The sequence below is a fragment of the Empidonax traillii genome, unplaced genomic scaffold, assembly GCF_003031625.1.
Source record: "Empidonax traillii isolate 1590-97213 ecotype Southwest subspecies unplaced genomic scaffold, ASM303162v1 scaffold2079:size39590, whole genome shotgun sequence".
In the NCBI taxonomy this organism is placed as follows: domain Eukaryota; kingdom Metazoa; phylum Chordata; class Aves; order Passeriformes; family Tyrannidae; genus Empidonax; species Empidonax traillii.
The window spans coordinates 8,505-34,508 of record NW_020957272.1 but is presented as its reverse complement, the minus strand read 5'-3'; the positions used below and the strand labels follow the sequence as shown (position 1 = coordinate 34,508).

The 26,004-nt window shown below is 41.1% G+C and overlaps 1 protein-coding gene across 2 annotated transcripts in view; it reads right to left on the bottom strand.

Moving 5' to 3' along the window:
• Nucleotides 1-21,734: 21,734 nt before the first annotated feature.
• Nucleotides 21,735-26,004, bottom strand: part of LOC114071522 (mitotic checkpoint protein BUB3) — a 12,141-nt gene continuing 7,871 nt past the window's right edge. Inside the window, exons 6-8 of one of the 2 annotated variants that reach the window (XM_027909359.1) lie at nt 24,703-24,880; nt 24,089-24,305; nt 21,735-22,072 (exon numbers count right to left, since the gene is read on the bottom strand). In XM_027909359.1, the coding sequence (XP_027765160.1) occupies nt 22,063-22,072; nt 24,089-24,305; nt 24,703-24,880 (405 nt within the window). In that variant the 3' untranslated portion in view covers nt 21,735-22,062. Of the gene's footprint in view, nt 22,073-24,084; nt 24,306-24,702; nt 24,881-26,004 lie in introns of those variants that run through there. The other variant, XM_027909360.1, reaches the window with a different exon arrangement.

Here is a 26,004-nt window from a genome sequence, read left to right as displayed (position 1 = left end):
GGTGCTCAGGCAGAGAAATGAAGAGGATGGGAGAAGATGGGGAGGAGAGTGTGCATCCCACTCCAGGAAAATCACAGAAGTCAGATGTTTTTTGTTGTAGAGGGCTCTTGGTGATCGTGTAGGCAGATTAACAGACCAAGTCTGGCAGAAATATCTTTCATTAGAGCTTTCCCCCGAGATAAACAGCCAAGAAGCAACATCCTGATGGCGCTGCCCACCTTCCAAAGAAGGGAAAACCTAATTAGGGAGAGAAACATCCTGGGATAAGTCGATTCCCCCCGACAAAACCCCCAGCTGCCCGTGGAAATGATATGCACGAAGGTTAGAGGGGATAATATCGTCGACTTAACCTGCCCAAACACATCCTCAGAGAACTTCGCTTTTTTATTTGTTATGAAGAAAAATTGCAGCTGAGGTTTCTCCTTGTTCCTTGTACTGCTTGGATCTGTACAATTGAGGCACTTAAAATAACATTTATATGACTGCCAGCAATGGTTGATCAGTTAGTGTGACATGGTACAGATAAAAGCTCCAATTAGGCCTTAACTGTTTACTTAATAGAAAGACCTGTTAAGAACAAGAAGGATTGCCTGTTAGCAGAAGAACAGAACTTTTTCACGTGGCAGATTATCAGTATTCTTTAGATTCACACATAAACAAGGCTGAAATGCAATTACATTTTCCACAAGGACCCAAAAGCTTTTAACCTTTTCAAGGTAAAAAGAGTTTAAAAAAAAAAAAAAATACTGAAACTGCTGTTGAATTAGGTCCAGCTAGCTTGCTTTTTTTTTTTTTTTAAGTTTTTGTTTCATTTTAATAATGGTTTAGTCTGTTTCACAGCCTGTGGCCTCTTCAAACCTGTTACTTTTAAAGATATAGCAGATGCTTCCTAAATGGAAAGGAAATTGTAATGATGCAAATCCCTATTCACATGATTTTCCAAATAGGTTTGAGCACTACAGGCTGTATAGGGCAGGTGGGGTAGTGTTACAGACAACCAGAAAAGGTAAACTTGAATACAAATGGACAAATCAAGCACACGTGTTCGTTTGAAAGTTTGTAGTCAGCTCCTCAATCTGTGCCCGAGAAAATAAGCTATTGTTGGCACTGAGTGGCCTTCTCAGCACCAGAAAGCTAGAAATTAACTTAATTGCTGAACTGCACCTAAAATCAGCTGCTTCAAACATTACGATCTGCCTTTGAGTCTCATCAAAATTCCAAATATGCTAAAATTCTAACCTGCAAAGGGGCTAAATTAGCACTTTGGAACCACAATATTTAACCTGTTGGCTGATCTGGTGTCAAGTGAAAACATGTCAAACAATATGGAAATCACACACTGTACAAAAAGCCGCAGCAATTCCCCTAAAAATCTCTAGCATGGGGAGTGCCATGAGGAATTCTGAAGTTTGGTTTCATCACAAGCCCTGTGGTGTCTTTCCTCACCTTAATAACTAATACAGATTATTCTGGATAAAGAGGAAGTTTTTTTTATTTAGGAGTTTGTTGAAATTGTCTTCACTTCAGAAGCCTAATTCTGCAAATCCTTGCAGTGTTACTGAGCAAGAAAATCTGCATCTGAAAGGCATTTGCCTGCAACTCCCTGACAGGAGGGAGGAGCTGTATGGGGGGGGGGTCGGGATCTGCTCCCAGGGAAGAAGGGACAGGAGGAGAGGGAATGGCCTCAAGTTGTGCCAGGGGAGGTTTAGTTGGGAGATCAGGGGAAATTTCTTCACAGAAAGGGTTGTCAAGCGCTGGAACAGGTTGCCCAGGGCAGTGGTGGAGTCACCATCCTTGGAAGTGTTCAGTAAACACGTGGAGGTGGCACTTTGGGACCGGGGTTAGTGCTGGACTTGACAGTGCTGGGGAAAAGGTTGGATTTGATGATCTTAAAGGTCTTTTTAACCTTTTCTCTGATTCTATGAAACCCCAAACATGCACTGTATCATTGTCCAGTAGTCATGAACTATCAGTGCAAAAGCTTCTTCTCACACCAAAAGGGAATTAAAAACCACCACAGAGCATTGGACAAAACGTTCCTTTAGGGAAGCTGCTTATTATTGCTATTTCTATTTCATGTTAAGAGCTTGAAGGAAGCAAAGACAGAAGCCCAGCTCATGACTTTCGACAAACTTTTCTCAAAACCACTAAAAGGTTGTTAGAAAAGACAGTGAGGGGTGAGAAGCAAATTATTGCCATGGATTAGAAAGTAATTTGCACTGATCACGTTCAGAGAAATCTCAGAGAAACCCTGTGAGTAGATAAATTGACCACACAACGGCAGTGACAGCCAATATTGACAAATGCAAGGCACGGGAAGAGCCATCAGAATTCACACACAGAATTGTCTGCAAACACACACCTTATATTGAATTACCTGCTTAAAAAAAAAGTTCAGTCCACCATAAACAGTAGTGTAGGTACATTTGGGGAAGCACAGATACAACACAATGAATGCCCATCCTGAGTGATCAAAATGAAGGATGATTTTCCCCATCAAAAACTATCACCAAATAACTTAGCAACAAAATCTTTAAGAACCACGAACTTTGGTTAAGCCAAACTTGGGGGTAGCCTTTTTTATTTCTTTTAAGGTGGAGGTGCCAAAGCAGCCGATTCAAATAACCTCAGAAAAGTGTTTTCCTATTCAGTTAGGCTACATAATAATGGTGATTAAATATTTAAACAAGCAGTAAGGAAAATGTAAGCATTTACCTTACTTGTTAGAAACAGGGAGGAACCCAGTGCTCTGGAAACAAGAAATCTCATTTTTTCTTTAACATTCTGGAAGGAAAATGGCAGCAAAAAATGGTCAGACAAATGCAGATATCACTGCCATCTGGTCTTATTCTTAAATATCTGTTTTTAAACAGCTTTAGCACACATGGCACCACTTTGGGCACACACAGGCACACAGCTGTGCCCAGGATCAGGCTCACAGAAAGGAAATGGGAGCTTAGAAAGGAAAATCTCCATAAACTATCAGACTGCTATGACAGAAAAGACAACGCTCACAACTTGTTGCTCCTTCTGATCTTGTGCTTTCTTCTAATATCTTCCTAAACTTTTTCCAGCTTTTATTTATAAGGTTCTATGAGACCAAGTGCTTCACTACCAAAGTTAGTGACACCAATGGGAAATTGTCCTCCAGGGAAAATATTTTTGTTTATTTCAAATTTTAATCCGTTTTCATTAAACATCTATAAATAATAAGCTCAGTATACACAGAATTTACCCTTTTAGAAGGATATTAATAAACTTTCCAGTTCCATAACTTTTATTGAACTTGTATTGGCAGGAGATATTAATAGAAAGAATCTACTCTGCAGCTTGGCTTGTTTGGGTTTCTCTTTTTTCAGTAAGTTTTGGGCTATTCCTTATTATGTTATGGCATTTGAACTGGGACAAGATAAATTGCTTTTTGAGTAAAACACAACAGAGGATCTCTAGTTTTAAGCACTTCCAGTCAGTTTTTGAGGTAATGGTGCAATTAATGAAAGGATGCTTCTTTAGACTGAAAACCTCTCCCCAAAAAAACTTTTCAGCAGAAAGGGAGTTGCAAATTCCTGGAGCCCTCAGGTTCCCATTTGGACTGACATGATTCATGACCATGATCAGGGCTGGAGAGGCAGGAACCTTCCTCCCTCAGCCCTCACCCCTCTACAAGGGGATGCAAAGGAAGAAAATACCTCCATCATGAAACATGACACCCAACTAATAGTTACAAATGTGTTTTCCAGAAGAAAGAGTGGGGGAAAGGGCTTTAGAAAAGCTTCTATTCTACTTTACAAGAGAGCTTTTGGCTTTTTTAAAGCAGCTTTTTTTAAAATCAACTCTAAAAACACTCCTGTTCAAGACTCTGTTCGGAATCACTGGCTAAAATTACAGAACTCATTTCTTATGCCAAAACCAACAGCAGCATTTTCCAAGCAGTGGCCAAATAAAACAAGGCAAGGATTAAATCAATTTAACACCTTCTAGGGTTTCCACCAAGTGCTCCCAGAGAAAACCATGGGTTTGTTTTCCTGACTATTTCCTTCAGTCTTTTTTTTTTTTCAATTTCATCATTTTGTCCGTGAATTCTCGGTGTTGGGAGCATGGCTGGGCAGAGAGGATATAACAATACACATCCACAGAAAGGGGCTGGATCCAAGGAAAAGCACTCCAGCAGCTTACAGCATGTTGAGTGTGCCTATCACAGAGTCACAGAATGGTTTGGGTTGGAAGGGACCTGAAAGACCATCTCATTCCAACCCTCTGCCACGGGCAGGGACACCTTCCACTAGACCATGCCTGTGCTGGGACTGCAGCTGCTTTCCTTAAATCCACATTTTGATGGTCAACATCCACGAATTCAACACCAAAAGGCTTTCATCCTAATTCAAGACACTGCTTTCACGTGCCACAAACACGGGCACAGAGACAGGCTGTACTGTCAGAGCACACTTCTTTTGCTCGGGGCCAAAAGGAAACTCAGCCAGAATTCAGACCCAAAAACGTGTGCATTACCAGAGTTTTCCTTAAATTCCCATCTGTAATAACATCATTTTCGTTTTCCAAGTGGGGAAATGTCCCAGCATGTTCTCAGCCCAAAGGCCTGGCTCTGTAAAAGTGGCTTTGTGCTGATCCAGTAGAGCACAGGGCCCACCAGAGGGTGTCTCTCTGCTCTCAGCAAGGTCTGGACCACATGGTCTCTCGATGGGCTCTTTTAAACTAAATTATTGCATGATTTGGTACGAACCCAAAACTAGGAAGGGGTACCAACCTTTATGTATTGCTTGCTCAGTGCAAAGATCATTGACATACAACATGTTCCTGGAAATTATCACCTGTGTGGGCACCTGACAACTGAAACTCTTGCTGTTAAATACCTCCACCTGTCTTTTGCCCCATGTTTACTTCCATTGCAGACTTGATAAGGTTTCCACTTCTGTTTAAAGCTGTCTTAGTTAAGGTTAAGGTATCTTTCTGCACAGGGAAGTAGATGGTGAAGACTCTACCTTGATAATGTGTTGTCTTTCCTTTCACAAACCCTAAATATTTTTAAAAATATATTTGTAAACATATACACATATTTATATATTTATATATTTATAAATATTTTATATTTATATTTATATTTTATATTTATATTGCCTATCTGCATATCTAATAAAATGCAAATATTGCATTCTGTATATATTAATTTGCTGTTGAAGACACAATTACCGGTCCTTCATGTTTGCTTCTTTACTGAGAACCCCTGAGGTTTCTATAAATACAAGAATAAATACTAGGTCAAAAATGAAGGTAGCTCCCAACACAGAAATTGTGTAATATTCCCTCTCCAGGTATTTATGTTGTCCCTGTAGTTAACTGGAAGGATTTAACCTGATGGTTTATGATTTTGTAAGGCATCAAGAAGCAAGTCTTGAGCAGGAACTCAGAGAGAGCATCTCCCTGTAGTCAGTGAAGAGCAAATACAGAAGCTGAGGGTCTGGAGTAGGAGCCAACACACAATAAAAGCTTCCTGAAACAGTCCTGGCATGGGGGATAACTCCAGCCTGAAGACACAGCTCATGCCTTTCTGTGTCCATGCCCTCAGCAGAGGGGGAGTTGACTCAGATCCCCCGAGTGTAGCACGAAGCTCTCGGGCAACAGGGCTTGGTGAGTGACAACTGCTGATACACCCCATGACCAGCAGACTGGGCCACGAGGAAAGGTTTTCCTCCTTTCTTCCTAACTAGATCAAGCCTCCCCCGAGGCAGGAGTCTCTGCTGGAAAAGGAATGCTCCATGCAACCCCTGCTCCAGGTGGTGCACTGTCAGTGAGATGGGAAGTGACATCCGTCCTGATTTAATGCCACCGGGACTCTGAGCAAGCAGCACTTGGACACGATCCAAGGGTCATGATTGTGCATTGCAGGCCTTAGGAACATGTCCCAAGAACATAACCTCTCTCCTGCCCATCAGTAAGTAAAATATATCCCAGGGGCTTCTTTTGCTACACAGCAATCAGGTTCTGCAAATCCATTTTCTGGCTGCGGTGCATCTCATTTCCCAGCTTATTCCCCTCCCAGCCTGCTCACCGTGTCTGTTCAGCCCTAACAGCTGCATCTCAGTCAAAAATCAAACCTTTTGCGGACAACTGAGGCTTCAGACATGAGAAGGAGACGTAAAAAAAAATACCAAAGACAAAAGACAACCAAGCCTTTTGCTCCTGCCTTAGGGGAACACAACAAATCAGATCCAAGTACAGCCTGTCATGCTTCCCTGTGCTTCTGTCCACAAGTAATATTTGGATTGAACTAACATATGCATCTTCTCAGTATTTTCTTTCTTTAAGTTCTCCCTCAGGATTTTGGGAAAAAAAAAAAAAAAAAAAAAAGAGGTGGGGGATTTGACAAAAAATAAAAAGGAGGGGGGGTAAGGAAGAATTTCTGACATTTTCAGCCATCCAGAGCTGACCAAGGGTAGAACTACTGGACTCTGAATTTCTTTCTTATGCTGTAAATGTATCTCAGAATTGAGTAAGAGAAGGAAGGCACAGGTTGTGTGCATCTGTGTGCATGGGCACACATGAACCTCCCTCTTGCCTCAGCTTTGAGCTGCTGGAGGAAAATCTTCAAAATGGGCAACGTTCTCAAGGCAATCAGACAGACTGTCTGCAGCACAACGATTTAATTTGGTCCTGTTGCCCCTTCTGAAAAATGATGTCGACAGGAGATAAGGAGACAGAGAGTTTCAAATTGTTCTATCAGGACCAGTTGCCTGTTGGGAGGAGGCTCATTCGAGGCAATTCAGAATTGTTCCGTCTTTTCCCAAGGCAATTCCCAGCAGGACTGTTTGGAGCTTGAAGGAAAGGCTAAAATATTTACAGAGCAGGAAGAGGTGCTGTGGGTTTGTACATATTCTGTACAGCAGACCCTCCAGTGCATGTTTCCCTTACCTTGTTTTGCTCTTCCGTCTGTTTGCTGCTGAAGCTTTTTCTTCCTGAGAGTCTGTTTATGAGTTGAAAATAACAAGAGCTTTTTCATCTTTATTTTCCAAGGCAGGCAATTCAAATAATCTCAGAAAATTGTTTCCCTATTCGGTTAGGCTATAGAATAATGCAGGACCAAATCTTGCCATTTACTAATGAGCTGAGATGGATTTGCCAGGGGAAGACCAAGAGATTGCTGTGGCTCTGGCTCATCCTCTTCAACACCACACAGGCATGTATTTTCCAGAGGGACAAGGGAAACTCAGTAGGGACCACAGGGTTAAGAATGCTTCTCTCATTGCTAAATACAATCATTCTTTTCTAATACCTAAATTGTGGTGGTCATTTTATTGTTTTGATGTTATTTATACATTCATTTTGTATATTATTTACACATTCATGCTGGTTCATGGTAAAGAAAGTAGACCCAAGGTAATCAGTGTGTTATTCCGTGTATACTGGTATATTAGCCTACAAGGTGATGGCATTTGGAAGTGCCTGAGCCTGGCCAGTCCAGGTTTATAAGTCTCTCTGGGTTTCATGTCAACAGCTGAAGGAGAGCTGCCAACAACACCAGCCAGCAGAGCTTGAGGGGCTCTGTTCCCCACCAGGAACCGGCCAAGACAAAGAGGTGAAGCCAAAAGTTGGGAATGGCCTTGCACTCTCCATTTTTTTGTGCCTATTTATTTTCTGATTTTGTTTTCTCCCTCCATTATCTTTTCAGAGGGACATCAAAGATTTTGGGGCTCACAGGAAAAAAAAAAAAAAAAGAAAGAATTCAGTATCTTCTTAAAAGTAGAGTTGGGAAGTGAACATCCAAAGTAATTAATTCCTGATCCCTGCAAATGTGATTTGCAGGTCTTTCATCTCAGTTCCTCCACCAAGTTCTAAGCAGACAGTAACATCCAGACCCCAAACATCACCAGCACCATTTTGCCCCACCTTTGCCATCTGAAGGAACACATCTCTGCTCAGCAGCGACTGATTTGTTTCTCTCAAGACCCATTTTGCACCTGTGCATTAAAAGGAACATGAACTGACAGGGTAGGAGGGTAACACAGGCAGCAGGTGTTTGACCTGGGTCCCTTTGCTCATGGCAAAAATCCTCTTCCTCCAGAAAACTTCCTCAGAAAGTTAACCAATTCAAGGAAAACCCTTGCAGGCCAATTTGATGCACATAAACAGAAGACAACCAGGCATGATCTCATCTCTGCTGCCTCGTGAAAAATAGAAATGTATTTGCAGAGAAATGAATGGCTTGTGCAGAACACATCACGTTAAACACCAGACAACCCCACTGGCAGAAAATGCAAAGATCTGAGCTGGCCTGTTCAGCTGAGGCTGAACATCTTCAAATTTAATGGGGCAGAGTTTGTGCTTAAGAAGGATAACAGCTATTAAGTAAAAGACAAATGTTTATCAGCCAGAGTAATTTCTACTGATGTTCATTCACCATTCAAGGCTACACAGCCTACCCAGATACATTTTATTGTCTAATGTCATAAAAATTTCTATACAAGATCTTACCATGCAGTAGAATTGGTTTTTTTTTTGTTAAGATTTATCTTTTAAAGTTAGCTCACCAAAACTGAATAAGGCATGAGACACTCAGATTCAGAGCAGTTACAGACTGATATCTCAGTTTGTGTGTAGATCACAGACAGCAGTTCTGAGTTTGATCTATGTATGTTTGGAATATCAGTGGATAGACAATCATGAAAGACATTATCATTCACTCCATCCCACATGGACAGGCTCTTAATAAAGGGTGATCCAAAGCATCTTTTGTTGCTGTGAATGGCAAATTTGAAAAACAAGCTCTCAGGACCCAAGTTTCCTCACTGGTCAGCAGTCTCCTGGTCACAAAACAAGAGGAACTGCGGTTCCACACACAGGTTTGCTTTTAAGGACCCCATAGCGAGACTTGTCTGAGTTTCTGGTCAGTGCAGCAACACTGAGACAGGGAACATCTATTCAAGAAAGAGCATGACTGTGGGCCAGCCCCTCCCTGATTTAGGGCAGCCCTGTGTCCATCTCCCTGCCCAGAGCCGCTCCAGAGCCACTTAACCCACCCAGAGTGTTGAAGTGACATCAGCCCTTTGTCACCACCCCTCACCCTTGGATTTAAGGCAGCGAGCACGGCACTCGCTTCACCTCCTCGTCCCCCAAGTCCTTAAGCAATTCCCTCCTCTGCCAAAAGCCAGAGTGCTGAGGGTTGTTTTATGACTGAGCAGAGAGCAATGCCAGAATGAGGGAAGTGCAAAGGTGGCTCTCACAGGCTCGTGGACAAGAACATTATTAGATCACCGAGTCTGCCTTTCTTCAGAAGGCAACGTGGAATTTTATACGGCAAACTCTTCTCTGAGTGTAATAATTTGTGTTTGACAAAGACTTGCAGCCAGAAACTGAAGCCAGACCCATCCAGGTTTGAAGGGTGAGCCTGCCTGGCTTCTGGAGCGTGTGACAAAAAAAGATGAGGTAGATTCTCTGGCTCTCAGCGTTTCAAACCGTGTCTAAGTGTGTCTGAAAAACTGGCACCAACCAAACACAAGTCATTTAATTCTAAAGAGGGTGAAGGTCTTCACAGTGTGTGTTAAACAGGATGCCCTAACTGATAAGAGAACCTCATTCTGCACCTTCCTCTACAGATACCAGCAGCGTTTCCCACGGCACAAACCAGTGGAATATCCCTGTCCCAGGTATGGCCATGGAGCAGCTCCCAAGGTCAATGGGCTCTTTTGCCATCAGATTCAATCCAAGCAGAAATTACATTAAGATTTTTCCAGTTCAGATGTCAGCTATTAATTTGGATGATGGTTATTTGATTCCATGGAAAGTCGGTGGGATCAAGTTAAAAAGACAGAGATATATTCATATATCCTTAAACTGGGAGACACCACAACTCACTGATAACCCAAATTAGATTGAGCTAGTGCTATCTCCAGTTAGGATCTTTCACTATGAACAAGGAAAGAGGACAAAGTGGATTAGTGAAGGAAACAGTACGTACATTGGCTCAAAACAATAACCAGAAACGTTGGCTTCCATGTCAGGATGTCACTCACTGAGACAAAAATGTTTCAAAAATTACTCCACTAAGGAAAAGCTGAAACTACTCAGAATTAGAGAGACTCTCGAGATGTTGGTGGCATTTATTAACTAATTAGCTAAATGACCTTTGCATCATTTTTATACACAGTTTTCTTTCATAAATATTTCATGAATTACATGTAATTATTAGTAACATCAACTTTGGTGAATTAATTACTGCCAATTCCTATTAATAAAATGCATCCTGTAATAAATAATGTTAGTTTATTACAGAGTATTGGTCTCGGAGGTATTCACATCTGTCAGTTGCCTTCTACTTCAGGCTAAAAGAAAGGTAATCAAATAACTGTAATTATTGTACTAAATATATCACCGTTTGTTTAAAATGTCAATGGGAATGGATAAAGGCATTTGTAACAATCTGAACTGAGTATCCTAATCTGCAGTGGTGTAAGTGCATGTGGCAGAGCCACATCACCGTCAGGACACGGGCAATGTCTGGGGCTGAGAGACAGAAACATCAACAAACAGCTACTTCTTGGTTCACTAACAGGGCTTTTGCCTACAGGCCACTGGCTTAGGGATACTCTAATAAAGTCACAGGGAATTTAATCTGATGGCTCCTAATTAGCCCTCATGAAAAGAGTGCTGGAGCTAGTCCAGTTCTGATAGACAGGTTTCCATGACGCTCCCACGACCGACTGGCAGCATCTGAGGCTGTTGGACCATGTCCTGCAGAAGAGCAAAAAAACCAGCCAAGTCCACCTTCCTCCTGCCTCAGGGACAACCAGCAGGCTTTCAGCAAGCCCAGGCTCACCCTGGAGCAGTGCTGCTGCTTCCTCCTGCTGCCCTGGAGGGTGGACCCTCCTCAAACAGCTGCTCACGTCTTGGCAGCACGGAGAGAACGCTCCAGAGCAGGGAATAATTCCCCAGCACTGCGCTGTCCAAAACTGCCTGACACACATACCTGAATGCCTATACACTAGCCAGCAACACAGGGTTAATTTGGTGACATCTGCCAACATCTAAGCCCTGGTACAAACCACAAACTGTCATGATTTTTCAGGTTTTCATACTGAAGCCTCCCAGCATGGCACTTTCTTCTTATGGTGTAAAATGTACAACAGGAGCAACTGGAATGGAACTGGGTTTCCTATTCTCCTCTCCCACCCTCTTCTACTTTTTTCCTTCATCAGATGCAAAAGTTCCTAGAGCAAAATAAAAAGGAAGACTAAGATGGGGATGGAAATGGAAAATCCAAACATTGTACCTCAGGGGAAAAAAAAAAAAAAGTATTTGAAAAATAGCAAATCAGGAGCTTCGTACCTGGTACCTGAGGACAGGCTGGGGGACTCTGCACCCCAACAGCTGGGGTAGAAAGAAGCTGGAATTCCTTCAGCAGAGTTCACAGCTAAACATGGGTCAGCACAGCCCAGACAGGCACTCTCTCCACTAGAAGCTTTCTGTTGTTGTTGTTTTAAGAGAAAATTGCATATATTAGGCAGGCTTTGAAGTTACTACGAGAGTGGAACTGGAAGACATGAGCAGAACATTATAGCTGCTTTTAAAGATGAGGGACGTGTTGAGCTGCTCAGGGCTATCCAGGAGCTCTGGATTTCATAAACTTAGAGAAACTTTAGGAGACAGTAAAGCCTTGGTCATATTTAGCTACCTCCCAAATTATTGCAGCAGTTGAGGGGGTGGTTACATTCCTCATAAATTCCACTCAGCACAAGTGCGCCAGTAAAAGAGAAGGCACTTTCTCAGACCATTCCTTCTGAGACTGGATGGCAAGAATGAGAACCATTCCCATCACTAGTATCACCTGGTCTGAGTGTAAATTTTTCTGGCTGGGAGTTGCCTCAGTGGATTTCTGTGGCTTTCTTGATAACAGAGCACAGACCTCCACCGGGACTTCCAAAACTCTGTTGGTTCAAAAGCATTTCATGACTGCATGCCCTGCCTTCCCACAATATTGAGGAGAAGGTTTTACTCCAGGTAGACACCCATGAAAGCTGCAGGTTCCCCTTCTTGGCAGGTCTGGGTATTTGTTTTGAGTTGGAGCAGATTGGAGGCAACCAGTCATAGCCAGAGAGCTTTAAATCACGTGGCACGGAGGTGCCAAGCTTGTTCCTTCCAGCTGTCAACCTCACCAGGGCAAGATCTTAATGCTCAAATTTCATCCCTTCCCTGTTCTTTGATGTGCTCTCCCTCTGGCTTCACACACTGACTTGCAGGCAGGAAAGGGAGATTTTACCACTGCGCGGCGAAGAATTTTTTTCAGGAGCTTCTTTAATTTCCCCGCACGCTGGAGGAGAGCACCCTGCAAAATTGAGAGGCACATTTCTGAAAGTTTGAGGGGTAGAACTAGGAGGAAAATGGGGAAAATCTAGCTTAACAACTCTTTCAATTTTGAAAATTGCAATTTGACAGCAATCCTGTGGGCTGGGAAATAAACGCTCGTGCCTTTGCCTCTATAGTCATTTGATTGATGTCAAATTGCTTAAGATGAAATAAAGAGTGAGATGCAGTCATATTTTTCCAGCTTCTTTCCACAGAATTGGGGTCACACTATTTGGGATCAAAAAGTTATTTATGACATTTATTTTCTACCGCTGATTGCACTTTAGCCTCTCAAAATCTCGGTTTTATCATGAAGATGTGCCTCTATATTCAGGACTTTGCAGCACCGTGGTTTCTTAGACAGAAAAAGTGCACTGCTGCCACAGGAGCCCACCAGTTTCATGCTTTGATCACTGTGGATTCAGATGCAGACCACACAAAGCCCTTAAATTACCATATTTTAAAGCATGCAGGCTCTTCCATGGCCTTCTCTTCGTGCCACTGCCAGGATGAGCAGGGACAAGTCTTCCCAACTGATTCCAAAATGTCTCTTCCACAGAGAAAGTGAGGAATCCCACAAGACCTCAATAACTAATTTCACCTTCTTTTCTCCCACTCCCTCTCCAGCCACCCCTGCTGGGCCATAAGGCTTTCCCCCACACAGATGGATTTTGATTTGATTTTGCTTCCTCCTGTAAGGCGAGGGCACAGGGTGGATGTGCCTTGCACAAACAGGTGTTTTATTTAACAATACCCCAAAAAGTGGATACAGGGGAGCCCTGTGCATTCCTGATTTAGACTAAAAACCTTGCATTTACAGAGCTAAAGGCAGCTGAGGTAAACCCATCCCTGTGTTTTCTATAAGAATTAGACGATTAAATGGCTTTTAAAATGGCAATTCAGCTCCTAATGCAGAGATTGCCCTTATACAATTTGATTCTCAGATGGTATTCAATTCATAATTTTTACGGTATTTTGAATTTAAAAGCAAATAAAAATAAATTAAAAATAATTTTAAAAAAAAGCAGACAGAATCACCTCATCAGAAGAACAGGAAGAAAACGACACTGACAAAATATAGGAAATAAGAGTAATTCAAATTACTGTTGATTCCATTTTTACTGAAGTGAAATGCTGCATCCTACATCTTTTCATTCATTCCAATGCCCTAAATGCTATTCAGATATAAGAAATTTAAGAAAGAACACCCACCCAGAACTGAAAACAAAAAGCAACCCCCCTCCCCAGCATTTAATAGCACAACATACATAAAACTAAATTTAATTAGTCACCAAGAGAGGGGGAGAAGTGTTACTAAAACTTTATAAAGATAATTACCTGATATAAAAAGCAACTAACAAGACCATTCTGTGTTGGATATTATCCAGGAAAAAAAAATTAAACCTGTGTTGCTGCTTCAATACCATCTAATACTAGGAATTGGCAGAAAAACATCTATTCTATGAATAATAGCTCAACAGTCCCAAAGGACATCAATACATGAATAAGAAGAAAAAAAAAAAAAATCTCAAGCCTTTCCAAAATGGTGCTAATGCTCCACTGAAACTTAATTTTATAATTTACTGGCAGTCAAGATGGCAGGAAATAAAATAATTTGCTATATATTCTGCACAACAAACCCCCTGCTTTTCCTGGGAAGGGTAATTATCCCTAAAAAAAAAAAGAGAGAGAGAGAAGGAAAAAAAAAAAAAAAGAAAGAAAAAATACGACATCTCATATTAAGCTAAAGTCTCATCAAGAAGAGAAAGAGTGCCTCATTACATGTAATTACCAGGGAATTAGAAACATCATTTAACTAAATGAGCGAATAATGCTCAGGATATTGAAGAAACTTGCCTGCACTTCTGCAGAGCACTCTAAGTCCCATTACAAAAATTGCACCTCTTTAATGGAATAATTTTAGGCCTTGTCTGCCTTGCTTTAAAAATAAAGAGCCTCAGAGAGGCAGAAAGAGGCTGAAACTACCATAAACAACTGTTGAAAAGAGCTGCAGAGTAGGAGTAGTCTCTACTGGATACCATGATTTAAAATGACTCATAATCTAACATAATCATGAAAATTAAACCTAAGGACTTGGGTGGGAGGATGGGAAGAGAGGTAGGGAAACGAATTACCCTTTTTAATTGTACTTACTCAAGACTACAATGTATTTATAATTATGCATTATAGATAACGGGTGAAAGATGCTGGGTTAGAGGTAAATCTTATATAAAAGGGATGAAAGGCTGATGCATTAGAAGCTGGGGGAAAAAAAAAAATATAACCATTCCTGCTGGTAGATACTTACTGTCCTGCAATGCAATTTTTTTTTTTTTCTAATGGTAAAGAGTTACTGAGGGAATTAATAATGGCCACAATAATGCATTACATGCAAACAACATAAACCACAGCCTCTATTTTAGGCGTTTAAAATCTGAAATAAATATTTCTCTGTCTGTAAAGGGGATTCTGATGCTGCAGCAGCAAATAAACTCTGGAAAGCCCTATTTACCACCATTTTGATGCAGAGGTTGATCCTGTGCCAAGAGAAAGAAGGTTTTCCTCACCGATTTCAGCCAGAGGAATTGTCTCTCAGCCTTATAGCAAGGCCCTAAATTGAAATTAAATTCAGCTCCCTGGAGCTCCAAAGGTTTCGGTCAGGGTTTGAATCCTGGTTCCACGAGGAACTAAAGAACTGAAGTTGTTTAGTTATAACAAAGTTGATGCACAGGAGAAGCATCACCTCAATTTTTTAATTTTTTTTTTTTTTTTTTTTTATAAAACATCCTCAGAGAAATGAAAAAAATGCAGAGAAGTAAAACAAGGAACAAGGGGATACATCAATCCATCACCTGAAACACGTGCTCTTCCTCCATTAACATTTTCATCCCTCATTTCCTCCTCTCCACACGAACAAAATCCCTCTCTATAGAGATTTCAGGCAAACAAGGGTTGCTTTTTACTTTACAATGAACAGATCCACAGCAGAGCAAGCTGCAGTATTTGTTAGTACAACAAATACTGAAAGAAGAGGAAGAAAAGGGCACTGTAGCCCCAAAGTGCTGAATCCGGCCACCTCCACTGGGTAAAGCAGGATGGCAGAAAATTGATGATTTTTGCTGCTTTTGAGATCATAAACATTTCAGGCCGCTCATATAGTTGGTTTGCAACCAGAACTGAGAAAAAAAAAAAAAAATGTTTGCTTGGGGTTTTTTTTAGTTTAGTTTGGGATTTTGACGTTGATTTGGAAGACAGTTCGGGAAATGGCTCGTAAAAAAAGGTGATGGGTTAATTCAGCATCTCAGCACATCTGCCACTTAAGAGTTATATTTGAATTATTTCTGATTGTAATGAAATGTTAAATATTTAAGCAAAAAAATCACCAGTTAGGCAGTGAGGGAGGGAGAGTAAACAGAATTACTTGGAAAAAAAAATAAGACAACCCCTGGCAAGAGGAGAGGAGAAATTTGTTAATAAGCAGCATGTGAGGTCATCAAACAAAAGCAAGAATGGGAAGATGCGAAGGGCAGCTTGTAGGAAACTCCAGATGCTGGAAGAGGAACACGATGAGATGTTTGAAGCAGCATCCCTGCAACCTGCAGCAGGGGAATCCTGGCAGTGCCAAAGGCTCCACAAACTCACCTGGCTGAGGGGAAAGCCCAGGGGTTTACCCCGTGTTTGGACACTCACAAATGTCCAAAGAGGTTTAATCCTACACCAGACAGGTCAGGATATTGCGTATCATGGATTCATCAGCACCAGGATTGTTCTTCCCAAGTAATTGAAGAGGGGCACTGGAGGGTCTTTCACCTTAATTGATTTTTTTTTATTCCTGTTCCCTACGGAAATGAGGCTCTTGCGCTGACATTGTCTGTGCCTGTCTGCCCATCCCCTTCTCCTCTCATCCCACTAATAACTTGGGAGCTGATAGACCAATTACAGCTGGGTCTGAGGGAAGAAGGAGGTCTCAAAGCTATCAAATTCCTGCAGGCAGCCAAGCAGAGGAGACAGCCTTTAATAACATGTCCAGGGAATCTACCTGGGAAAACTTCCTCCTGCTGGTGGAAGAGTTTAAGCCAAAATTTGATTTCTCAAGAAAGAGCAACCAAAAGACCCGACTACGTGGAAAATTCTGCAACTCGTCGAATTACTTGTTCCTTGTGCAGATAAATTCAGTTTTCCACGGGCAACCTCAAGAATAATACAAGGAGAAAGACAACACACGTGGAGATCAGGAGAGAAATACGACTTTTATTAGAATTTGCAGCCTTTGTATTGACTTCCATCTCCATCAAAAAAATACATATATAATTCCAAATATTTCTGTCTCCACCCCATCCTCACAAATCTCACTTCTAACCCCATTATCTGGCTAATTAAATTTGGGATGTACAAAACTGTTGGGCCCATCTTTCGTGCTCTTCAATCGCGATTACTCGCTGCATATTTCATGATATATATCTTTTGCGTGTAATTAGGAATAAAAAATGTAATCCCAAAAAGATGGTTAATAATTTAAGTCCTGATGATTTGATTAAAAGCATCTGAGGATTGCAGATGACGAGGAAAGAACAGTGACTCCATTATAACCAAAGGGGTGGGGGGGAAATCAAGGATTTAAGCACTTTTATTTTTCACACCAAGCACTGTGATCTAAAAGCCAAAGATTTTAAGGAGGAACAGGGAGATAGATTTCCCCAGATATATTCCCACCACACTTAATTTATGGTACAGGACTGAGGGTTTTGCACAAAAGGCCCAGATGTTTTATCTGAAAAGTTTATCTGCAAGTATTTTTTTTAAAATGCCCCCTTCCAAAAATCTCATTAGTAAAAATTAATGTTCTCTTGACTGAAGCAGGGCACTCACCTCACTGCCCAGGCAGCATCACCTTCCAGAGCCCCTGTGTTTGCAGGCCACTACCTAAAGCCTTCATGTGGAGAATCAAAATATCTCAACATTAAAAATATGGGGGAAGAGGAATGGCCAAAGCCATGTTCTCAAAACACGGAATTTACAAATTCAAGGGATATTTACACCGTTTTATCACAGTCTGTGTCACCAGCTGACGCCTTTAAACGATGCAGAGGACGGTAAAGAAGCATCACCATTAAAAACAGGGACTGTACATATTTAAGCAAGCTGGGACTGGGAACAGGGAGGCCTTTCCCATTTACAAATACCCTGTTTGCTCCCAGGGAAAACATTCCTGCAGCTCTGCAGGGAGGGATGAGCACCCTGCAACCCCACATACCTGCACATGCAGCACTGCAGCAACTGCAGCCACTGACCCCCCAGCAGAACATGGAACGCCTGTGTGGGACAGGAAAAGTGTATCATCAGCAGGAGACATCAGAAAAGGAGGGTGTGCAACATGGGAAATGACTGATATATTTTTATTTTTATATTTTTTTCCCCTGATGTCTCCATTCTTTTGTCTGCTGCACAGTCTACAGCTGCGCCAGTTCTTTTCTCAGCATTACAAAGCAGATTGCAAATTCTCCATTTAATTCTTCTTGATAGACTTTGATTTGCAGGGCCCGAGTTATAATCTTTTTCTGCCTAGGCAACACTATGTCAAAACACAATTATTACTTTTATTATTACTTTTAGAAGCACAAGCTCTTAAAAATGCTTGCACTTTCTTCCTGTCACCTCTATCCCTCCCTCAAGCGGTAAATAAATGTGTTCTGTTGGAATCTCTCTTGCCACGTAGCAGGGCTAAATATCAACACAATATACTGTGGCATTGTGTGAGAAAAATTTGCATTTAAGAAGATACTTAACTCTTTTTTACCTATTTGGTCTCGTTTACCTTTGCAGGGAAGCACTGTCTGTTCGACTGACCAAAAAATTACATCACAGGAATCAAGAAGATTGACTGAAATAACTCCCCACAGCAGAGGCAAAATATTAAACCAATTATGTGCACTAGGAATCAAGACATCTGTTCAAGTCCTGTCTTTGCTCTGTGACAAGGATATTCACTTCCTTATTCTGCGTCTTTGTTGACATCTGTGGAATGAGAATATTTCTTCTCTCTCAACCTTTGTCTGTCCTGCCTATTTAGGGAGCAAATTCTCCAGCCAGAATCACTCCTGACAATGCCCCCGTGCAGTGCTGAGGATGAAGCAATTGGTGCCTCTGTTGCATTGTTGTGGCTGCAGAGCTGGGCTGGTTTGCAGCAAACACAAGCAGGGAAAGGCAGCCCTTGCCTTGGTTTAATTATCAGGAAATCTTTGGCAAAAGTGTTGCTTTGTTTTTTTTTACTTGATGCTACCTTGCTCTGTTTCTCCCAAAGGAGGATATAGTGGTTTTCTGCAAGTGGGAATGGATTAAAACATAAAACTACCTGCTGTGCTGCTGGTGTGAGTTGTTTATTGCTGGATGAAAGTTTAAACTACAGCTATTGTAAGACTGATGTAAACAAAGTATTTATATGGCAAATAAAAGTCAGGTACTCCTGGTTAACCTTCATTCAGAAATTAACCCTAACTCAGAATCAACCTAAATTCAGAAATGCCTACAATCAGTTCTGCCTTGTCTTTCCTGCCCAAAGATGGAACCAGATAAATCCCCACCGTTCCTGGCAAATGCTGGTCTAACCTGTGCTTGAGAAATTCCACAGATGGAGATGCTGCAGCTTTCTCAGGCCATTTATCCCTGGGCTTAACCATCCTTACACTTAGAAAGTTTTTCCTAATGCCTACACTAATCTCTGCTGCAATTTCAGCTCATTATGCCTCGTCCCAGTGGACATGGAGAACAGTTTATTCCCTTCCACTTTGCAGGTAATCACAGGAGACTCTGAAGACCTATTACCCCTCCCCATGTTGCTATCATGTGTTAGCACATTCACATGGGCTTTACACACCCTGATGCAGTGAAAAATTGCTGCACATCCAGTCCTTGGAGAAAAGACGTATTTCCCAGGGAGTGCCTTTGGCACATCAGCTACAAGAATATCTGGGCAAGCCCTGTGTTTGACTTTTCATTGCTAAATGAATTTTAAACACAGAATCCGGACACCTTTCAGAGCTGGGGAAGGGGGGGCAGAAGATGTATCAGCTGCACATTGACCAAAGAATGACGAGTGTTGTGGTTATGATTGTACTGATGGTGTAACCACCAGAATGGATGTTTGCTGTTCCAAACAAATGGATTCTGCTCCAGACCACTGACACCATTCCCTGATGGAGGACGTGCCATTTAAGGCCAAATTTGCAAGAGTGTCCAGCAGTAGAGACACCCAGCTTTTGGACACCCATCTCAACACTCACCAGTGGAATTACTGCTGAACTGCGTGACACCAACGACAGAAAATCCTTCATCTTCAAGGCAGTAAAAACCACTGGACACTTACAAAAGCGGGAGACAGTTAAGGAGGATGGAGCTGGCAATACCCACACAGCTTTGCAAAGCCACTCTCAGCAGCATCACTTCAGTCTTTGTAGGGGGCTCAGAGCCTTGAGCTCAGAGCAGAGACTGGCTTTGCTTGGGAAAACACCCACACAGAGAACACATTTTTTAAATATATATACATTCATTATAATTGCAGCAGCACAAAACATCACACCTGAGATGCGGCAGAGCTGCAGGGCTGCGTGTAGTACCCACACACTGATTATCCTGAAGTACTGGCCAACAGGAAGAAGTGCTTACCAGCCTGCTTTTGTGACTCTCAGGGCACAGATGCCACTTGGCTTCAAATCCACAGCGTTACGAGGCTCTTGTGAGAGACAACCCGTGATATTCGTCCCTGCAAGCAGTCAGTGGTGATTGATGACTCCATTACAATGATGGCTGGGGCTCCATGTTTTCTCCACAGCCCTCAACACCAGCCAAAAAGCAGGGACTTAAGGAGCTTTTTTAGATCTCAATTCCTCTATCAAGAGTCAGTACACCTTTTGTTCAGCTGCTTGTTATACAGGTCAGAAAAGGCTTGTTTCGTGATTTCTGCAGCTTATGAACCTCTGCCTTGACCTGCATTTCTAGAAGAGTGCTAATAAAAGGCAGACTAATCTTGTAAAAGAAATATCTGTATTTCAAGTGCACAGTGTGATATTCGTGCCCAACACATGGACACAGCCCTGACCAACATTCATTTTCTCTGTCTGGTTGTCTCACTGCTTTCAACAGACTCTTGTTGCTTCAAGCATTTACATAAAACACCGACACACCACAAGGAATTTTCCTATCATTTGTAAGCCAAAACAGAACTATTCAATCCAATCCATTCCCTCCACATATCTTGGGCTACCTTTGTCCACTAAAACCTACAGATCTCAGCACGTCAAGCATTAACAGGTTTTTCCCCCAGTCCTTACCAGTGGAAGTTGCACAGGTGGCACCATTTCCAGGTTATATGTTTGCTCTGTTAACCAAATTTTTTTAAATTCCTCTAATTGTCTGTTTGTTTCCCTCTTGTTCTCCAGCTCTTATTTCACTTTGTACCCCACACCTCTATATTCAGCCTATAGTTATCCCCAAACTAGGGATTCAGCTCATTATTGCTTTGCTAATCACCCTCACAGAAACCTTTAGCCCCCATGGTTAGGCCCCAGACCCTCTTTATCAATGCAGTCCTCAAAATATAACAAAAAACCTAAACACCAAAGGGTCAGCACTTCCTAAGCTGACCTAAAATTCAACCTCTGCCCGACATCAGCCAAGTACCCTCAATGCAAAAAAAAAAAAAAAAAAACAACTAAAAGTGCAAGGAAGAGGGATGGTGCACAAACACCAGAACAGAGGCTGGATGGCACTGTGGTGGGGGGCATTATTCATATTTAACTCAGGAAGATCTTTATTTTTTCCAGTTTATACTATCCAAGGAAACCACATCCAGTTCATGACAAAGTATTCCATATACAACTCATTTACCACGTCTGCCAGGTAACAGCTCGAGTTTGTTGGATTTCTGCACATACAGAGCTGTTTCCTCTCCATCACCACCTTCTCTGGAACAACTGGTTACTATTCCTGTTGTCAGCAAGTTTGTTTTCTTAAAGGTAATAAAATACTCCCACTGGCTACACAGGCACTGATAGAAGGGAAGAAGTGGTGATACTAATCAGAAAGAATTTCCAGTAAGGAATGTGCAACATTGAATATATTTATCAGACTCGCAGGTTTAGTCTCTTGATCAGACTCCTGTCCAGAAAAAATCACAACACACAGTGTCTGTGTTGTTTTCCTAAATGTTCCTTTTCCTAAGAAATTTTTTTATTTGTCCCAGTTCAAGCATCTTCTCACACCCATCCCCTACTCCAACATCCTCAAGAAGCTGATACAAAATTTGATTACAGATTAGACTTCTTAGCAACAATGCAAACAAGACATTCAAGGTTTTGGGTTCACAATCACTGTTACACAAAGTATTTGTTTTCCAAAACCTATGGATATTTATTGAACAAATATCAAAGCAGTGAACGTTTTCATAATCAGGTACTACAAAAAGTGGGTTTTATAAAGGTTGCCTACAGGACTGAACTAATTCAGCTCCAGACAGCAGATAAAGAAAACAGCTTCACTAACATTATAAGCAGGCAAGTAATGACAGATTAAGACAAACTACAGTAAATAAACAAATATTTCTTAGTTAAAAAAATAACAGGAGTACAAAGATTGTTCTTCTCGCTTCTCCTGTTTTAGTTTAGCCTTGTTAGGAGCAGGTGGGCATCTCTGAAGAGAAGTATCGCCAGGAGTCTAAGTAGACCTGGAATAAATAAACTCTATTTTAGGAAGCAATATTTAGAGGAATCATAAGCAGGTAGAACATTCAGCATCCTTTAAAAGCAGAAACTTGTAGAAATACAGCTTTCACTTGTATCCACATAGATCTATTATAATTTAATCATCAAAAAGCTGCTCTTGCCAAGTCTTTCTGTAATATGGCACCATCTTGATGCATTTAAGAATGCATTGTGCAGAAATGTGAAGTGACTCAAATTAATATGCAAAAAGATCACTATGAAACAACTACCAGTCCTCTGTCCTAAATAACTTATTTTTAGAATAAACCACTGATGACTCACTCTACTGTAACACTAAACTACAACCATCCTTCTTAGTGCCCTAAGGTTGGCACAAGCAACTTGTAAATGTCAGAAAAGCATACAAACCTCGTTAATGTTTTCAGAAATTCATTTAAAGATAGAAACAGGTCCAAAAAGATGCCTGTCTAAATGCATTGCAATTACGTTACAATTATTTTCCAAATACACAGATATGCTCTGTCTTTTCTCAGCTCATTACTGACTCAAACAATTTGCCCTTCTGGGATCAATTGTTTGCTAATAAATAATTGTTTACAGTCACAAAATGATATTAAGGAGTATTCTTATTAGTTTTCCTTCTACAGCCTAATAAGATTCAAAACTAGCTGATTCCCAAGAGTCTAACCTTAACCTTGCTGTGTTTAACAGCCCAGGAAATGATGAACCATCTGTTTCAGAAAATAATGGAGGGCCAAGAGGAAATATTGTTTAATTGTAGATTAACCTCCTCCTAAGGCAGAATGAAGCATCTACAGAATTAGCAACCACTACTAGCACTGTAAAAAAATAACTGGCAGCAGCTCTTACTGTTACAAAACCAATAGCAGCAAGTATTCTTTTACTACATTAAAAATAAAAAAAATAAATGCATGTAAACAACTACAACCCAATTTTAAAAATAAATCTGAATTATCGTATTTGGATTTTTTTTTCACTTGAGGAAATAAATGACCACAACAGTTCTGGCTTTATTTTTCCATGAGCATCCAAATTATTTTAAAACAAATATCTCCAAGTGAGAGATGTGGGAGTTACAGGCTATTAAACACATCATCTCCACAGGTATAAAATGGCTGCTCCAAAGTAACAGACAAGTCACTGGAGGGAGCGAGGGGAAAGCTCTTGAGGTTTTAAACTCAAGAACTTTGATAACTTAGGTGTGTCTATTTTTTTTACACAGCTACTTTAAATAACGGAGATGACCTGATAAGGTGTAAGACAGTTTGAGTACCACAAGAGGAAAAAAAAAAAAAAACTAGCAGGGATAAACCACAGGAATTTGAAAAAAAAGCCAACTGCTCCTGTGCTGGCATCGTTAAGAGCAGCACAACTGTGCCCTGTGATGGCAATTTTTCTGTGTAACATTCATGCCAAAGCAGGTTTAACAGGAATCCTTTACCTCCATCCATCAGTTTGCCCCCAGCAACAACGACAGAGAAGTGTGTTATCAGAGGGCTGCAGCAAACTCCAGTGCACAGGAACTGAGAGTGCTTTCCCCTGATTTTACACAACCTTCCTAGCGCAGCATCTGAATTCCCTGCTCGCTGTGACAGCTGGGTGCATGCTCAGTGTGAAAGACTGCATTAATCCCAAGTTTTAAACACCCAAACACAGCCACGTTTACTCAAATAAATTATTCTTGAATTCTTCACTTAATTCCCGAAGCAATGAGCTTGCAATAACTCCACAGCTTCATATAATAGCCCCTATTGAAAGAGGATAAGGGTTTGACATCCTTCTCCTACTAAACAACCAGGCACAATTTTATCCATCAGACGTCTATCAACCTACGGATATTGAAAGCTTGGGCGAACGAGATAAAAATCAAACCCAGCCCTACTGTCAAGCTGCACTATCTGCTGCCATCAATAATGCTATTCATGAATTTAAGAAAATTAATAAATCTCGGGCTGAATGCTCAGAAAGCCCCGGGTCCAGGCGGAGCACACACTCACTTGGGTTTTGTTTCTGCGTCCGTCACTTGGCGAATGTAGATCCCATCTTCGGGGTGCTCGATGTCATCCATCTCGTACATGTAGGAAGAGGCTATTGCCAGGGTGGTGCCATCATTGCTGAAGGCCAGGGATGCAATGCTGGTGGGGTACCGATGGAACTGGCACAGCCTCTTCTTATTGAAGGGATCCCAAATATTCACAAAGCCATCGGAACCCCCTGAAAATCACATTTTAAAAAAAAAACCACGTATAAATTACGACTGGGAGGGAAAAAAAAACCTGAAGAGGTACAGCACAGAAAACAAAAGAAGGAAAAGGGGAAACTACTCATAATTACTTTGTCAGTAAAAACACAGGGTTGGTTAATTCAATAAAGAGCACAATGAGCATATCCCAAAATCCCTGTTAGAGCAGTTAAATCTCACTGCGTCAAATAATTGTAAAACCCTGCTCATACCAAGAAACACAATTCAAAGGCTCAAAAAGATGCCAAGAAACACAATTCAAACGCTTAAAAAGTCAGGGCATATGAAGCAAAGGCTGGCCTGTTTTACATCAAAACTAAAGGAACTGATGCAAGATTTCACCAAAAAAAAATTGAGTATCTGCTCTACCTGTTGCAAAGGTGTTGTGGACATTGTGGAAAGAAATGGCATTGACTGGGTAAATCTGCTCAATGTTGTTTTCCTTCAAACGGTGGCATTTGAAGGCGTATTTCTTCTTCTGGATTTCTGGACTTGGATCCAAATATTCCACAGCGACACGACCTTCGATAGAACTTAAAACATAACCCTACCAAAAAAAAAAAGAAAAAAAGAAAAAAAATGGAGATACACTTTTAGAAGTTTTCAACTGCAGAAAAGATTGAAATATAATTTATTCTCATACTCCTCTAAATTCTAAGAAAGTGGTAAGGCAGAAAAAAACGTCCAGAGAGAGGTTCTCATTGCAACACAGTTTGAAGCTGACAGTGAGATTTGTAATTACCTCTGCAGGTCCAAATACAAGCTTGTGCTTGGGGAAAAAAGTGTTAAGAGTTAAGAACCCCTTGTATATGCTCACCTACCCTCAAGGCCTAAATATCTGAAATATGAGAGATATTCACAGGACTATTTAGTTTCAGAATTATATTAAAATTAGTTCAGAGCTGCAGACTAACAACTAAACACTCAAGCTGAAATAGTATTTTCAGTGAAATCTGATTACAAGTCGTGTTAGCTTATCCAGTTAATTACAGTCCTGACTTAGAGCAACCTGAGAAGCTTTTATTACCACTTCTGAGTTAAGACTGTAATAGATCTTTTCAGAAACAGGATTGCAACGATACCCAGCTACAGCAAGGTTCTTTAAAACCCATAATACAATACAATCTGGAAGATCAGCTTGTTTTACTATAACTGGAACTGAAAATGGACAAAGCATTCATGCCAGTTCAAGAACACGTAACTAGGTCTTGCAATTCCTGTACTATCACTTTGTGAATTCCCTTCCAAATTAGTTTGGCAGAAAAAGCCAATCTTCTTGCTTTACTTCACAAAGAAATACCACAGACAAACCACGTTAAGTTGCACAGAACAGCTCTGTGATCATCTAAATTGTACAATTCCCCCAGATAATGGAGCAGGGGTTCTTGAGTACACGCCACAGACTCAGAGATAAAAAAGAAAGAAAAAGATATAAACGACACTCACGTAGTTTTAATCCTGCCCCTGTTGAAGAACCAGGTCTATGAAGCAAAAAGGCTGCTGAGGAACCACCAATTGGGGCTTTCTCTCTCCCCAACTTGGAGGGGGGGGGGGTGTATATGTGTGTGTTTTGGTTTTTAATTACATGACAGCATTGTGATACATTAAATATATTTTTCAAAAAGGAGATAAAAATAGTAAGTCGGTGGCAAAGATTCCTAAACTGTGCTA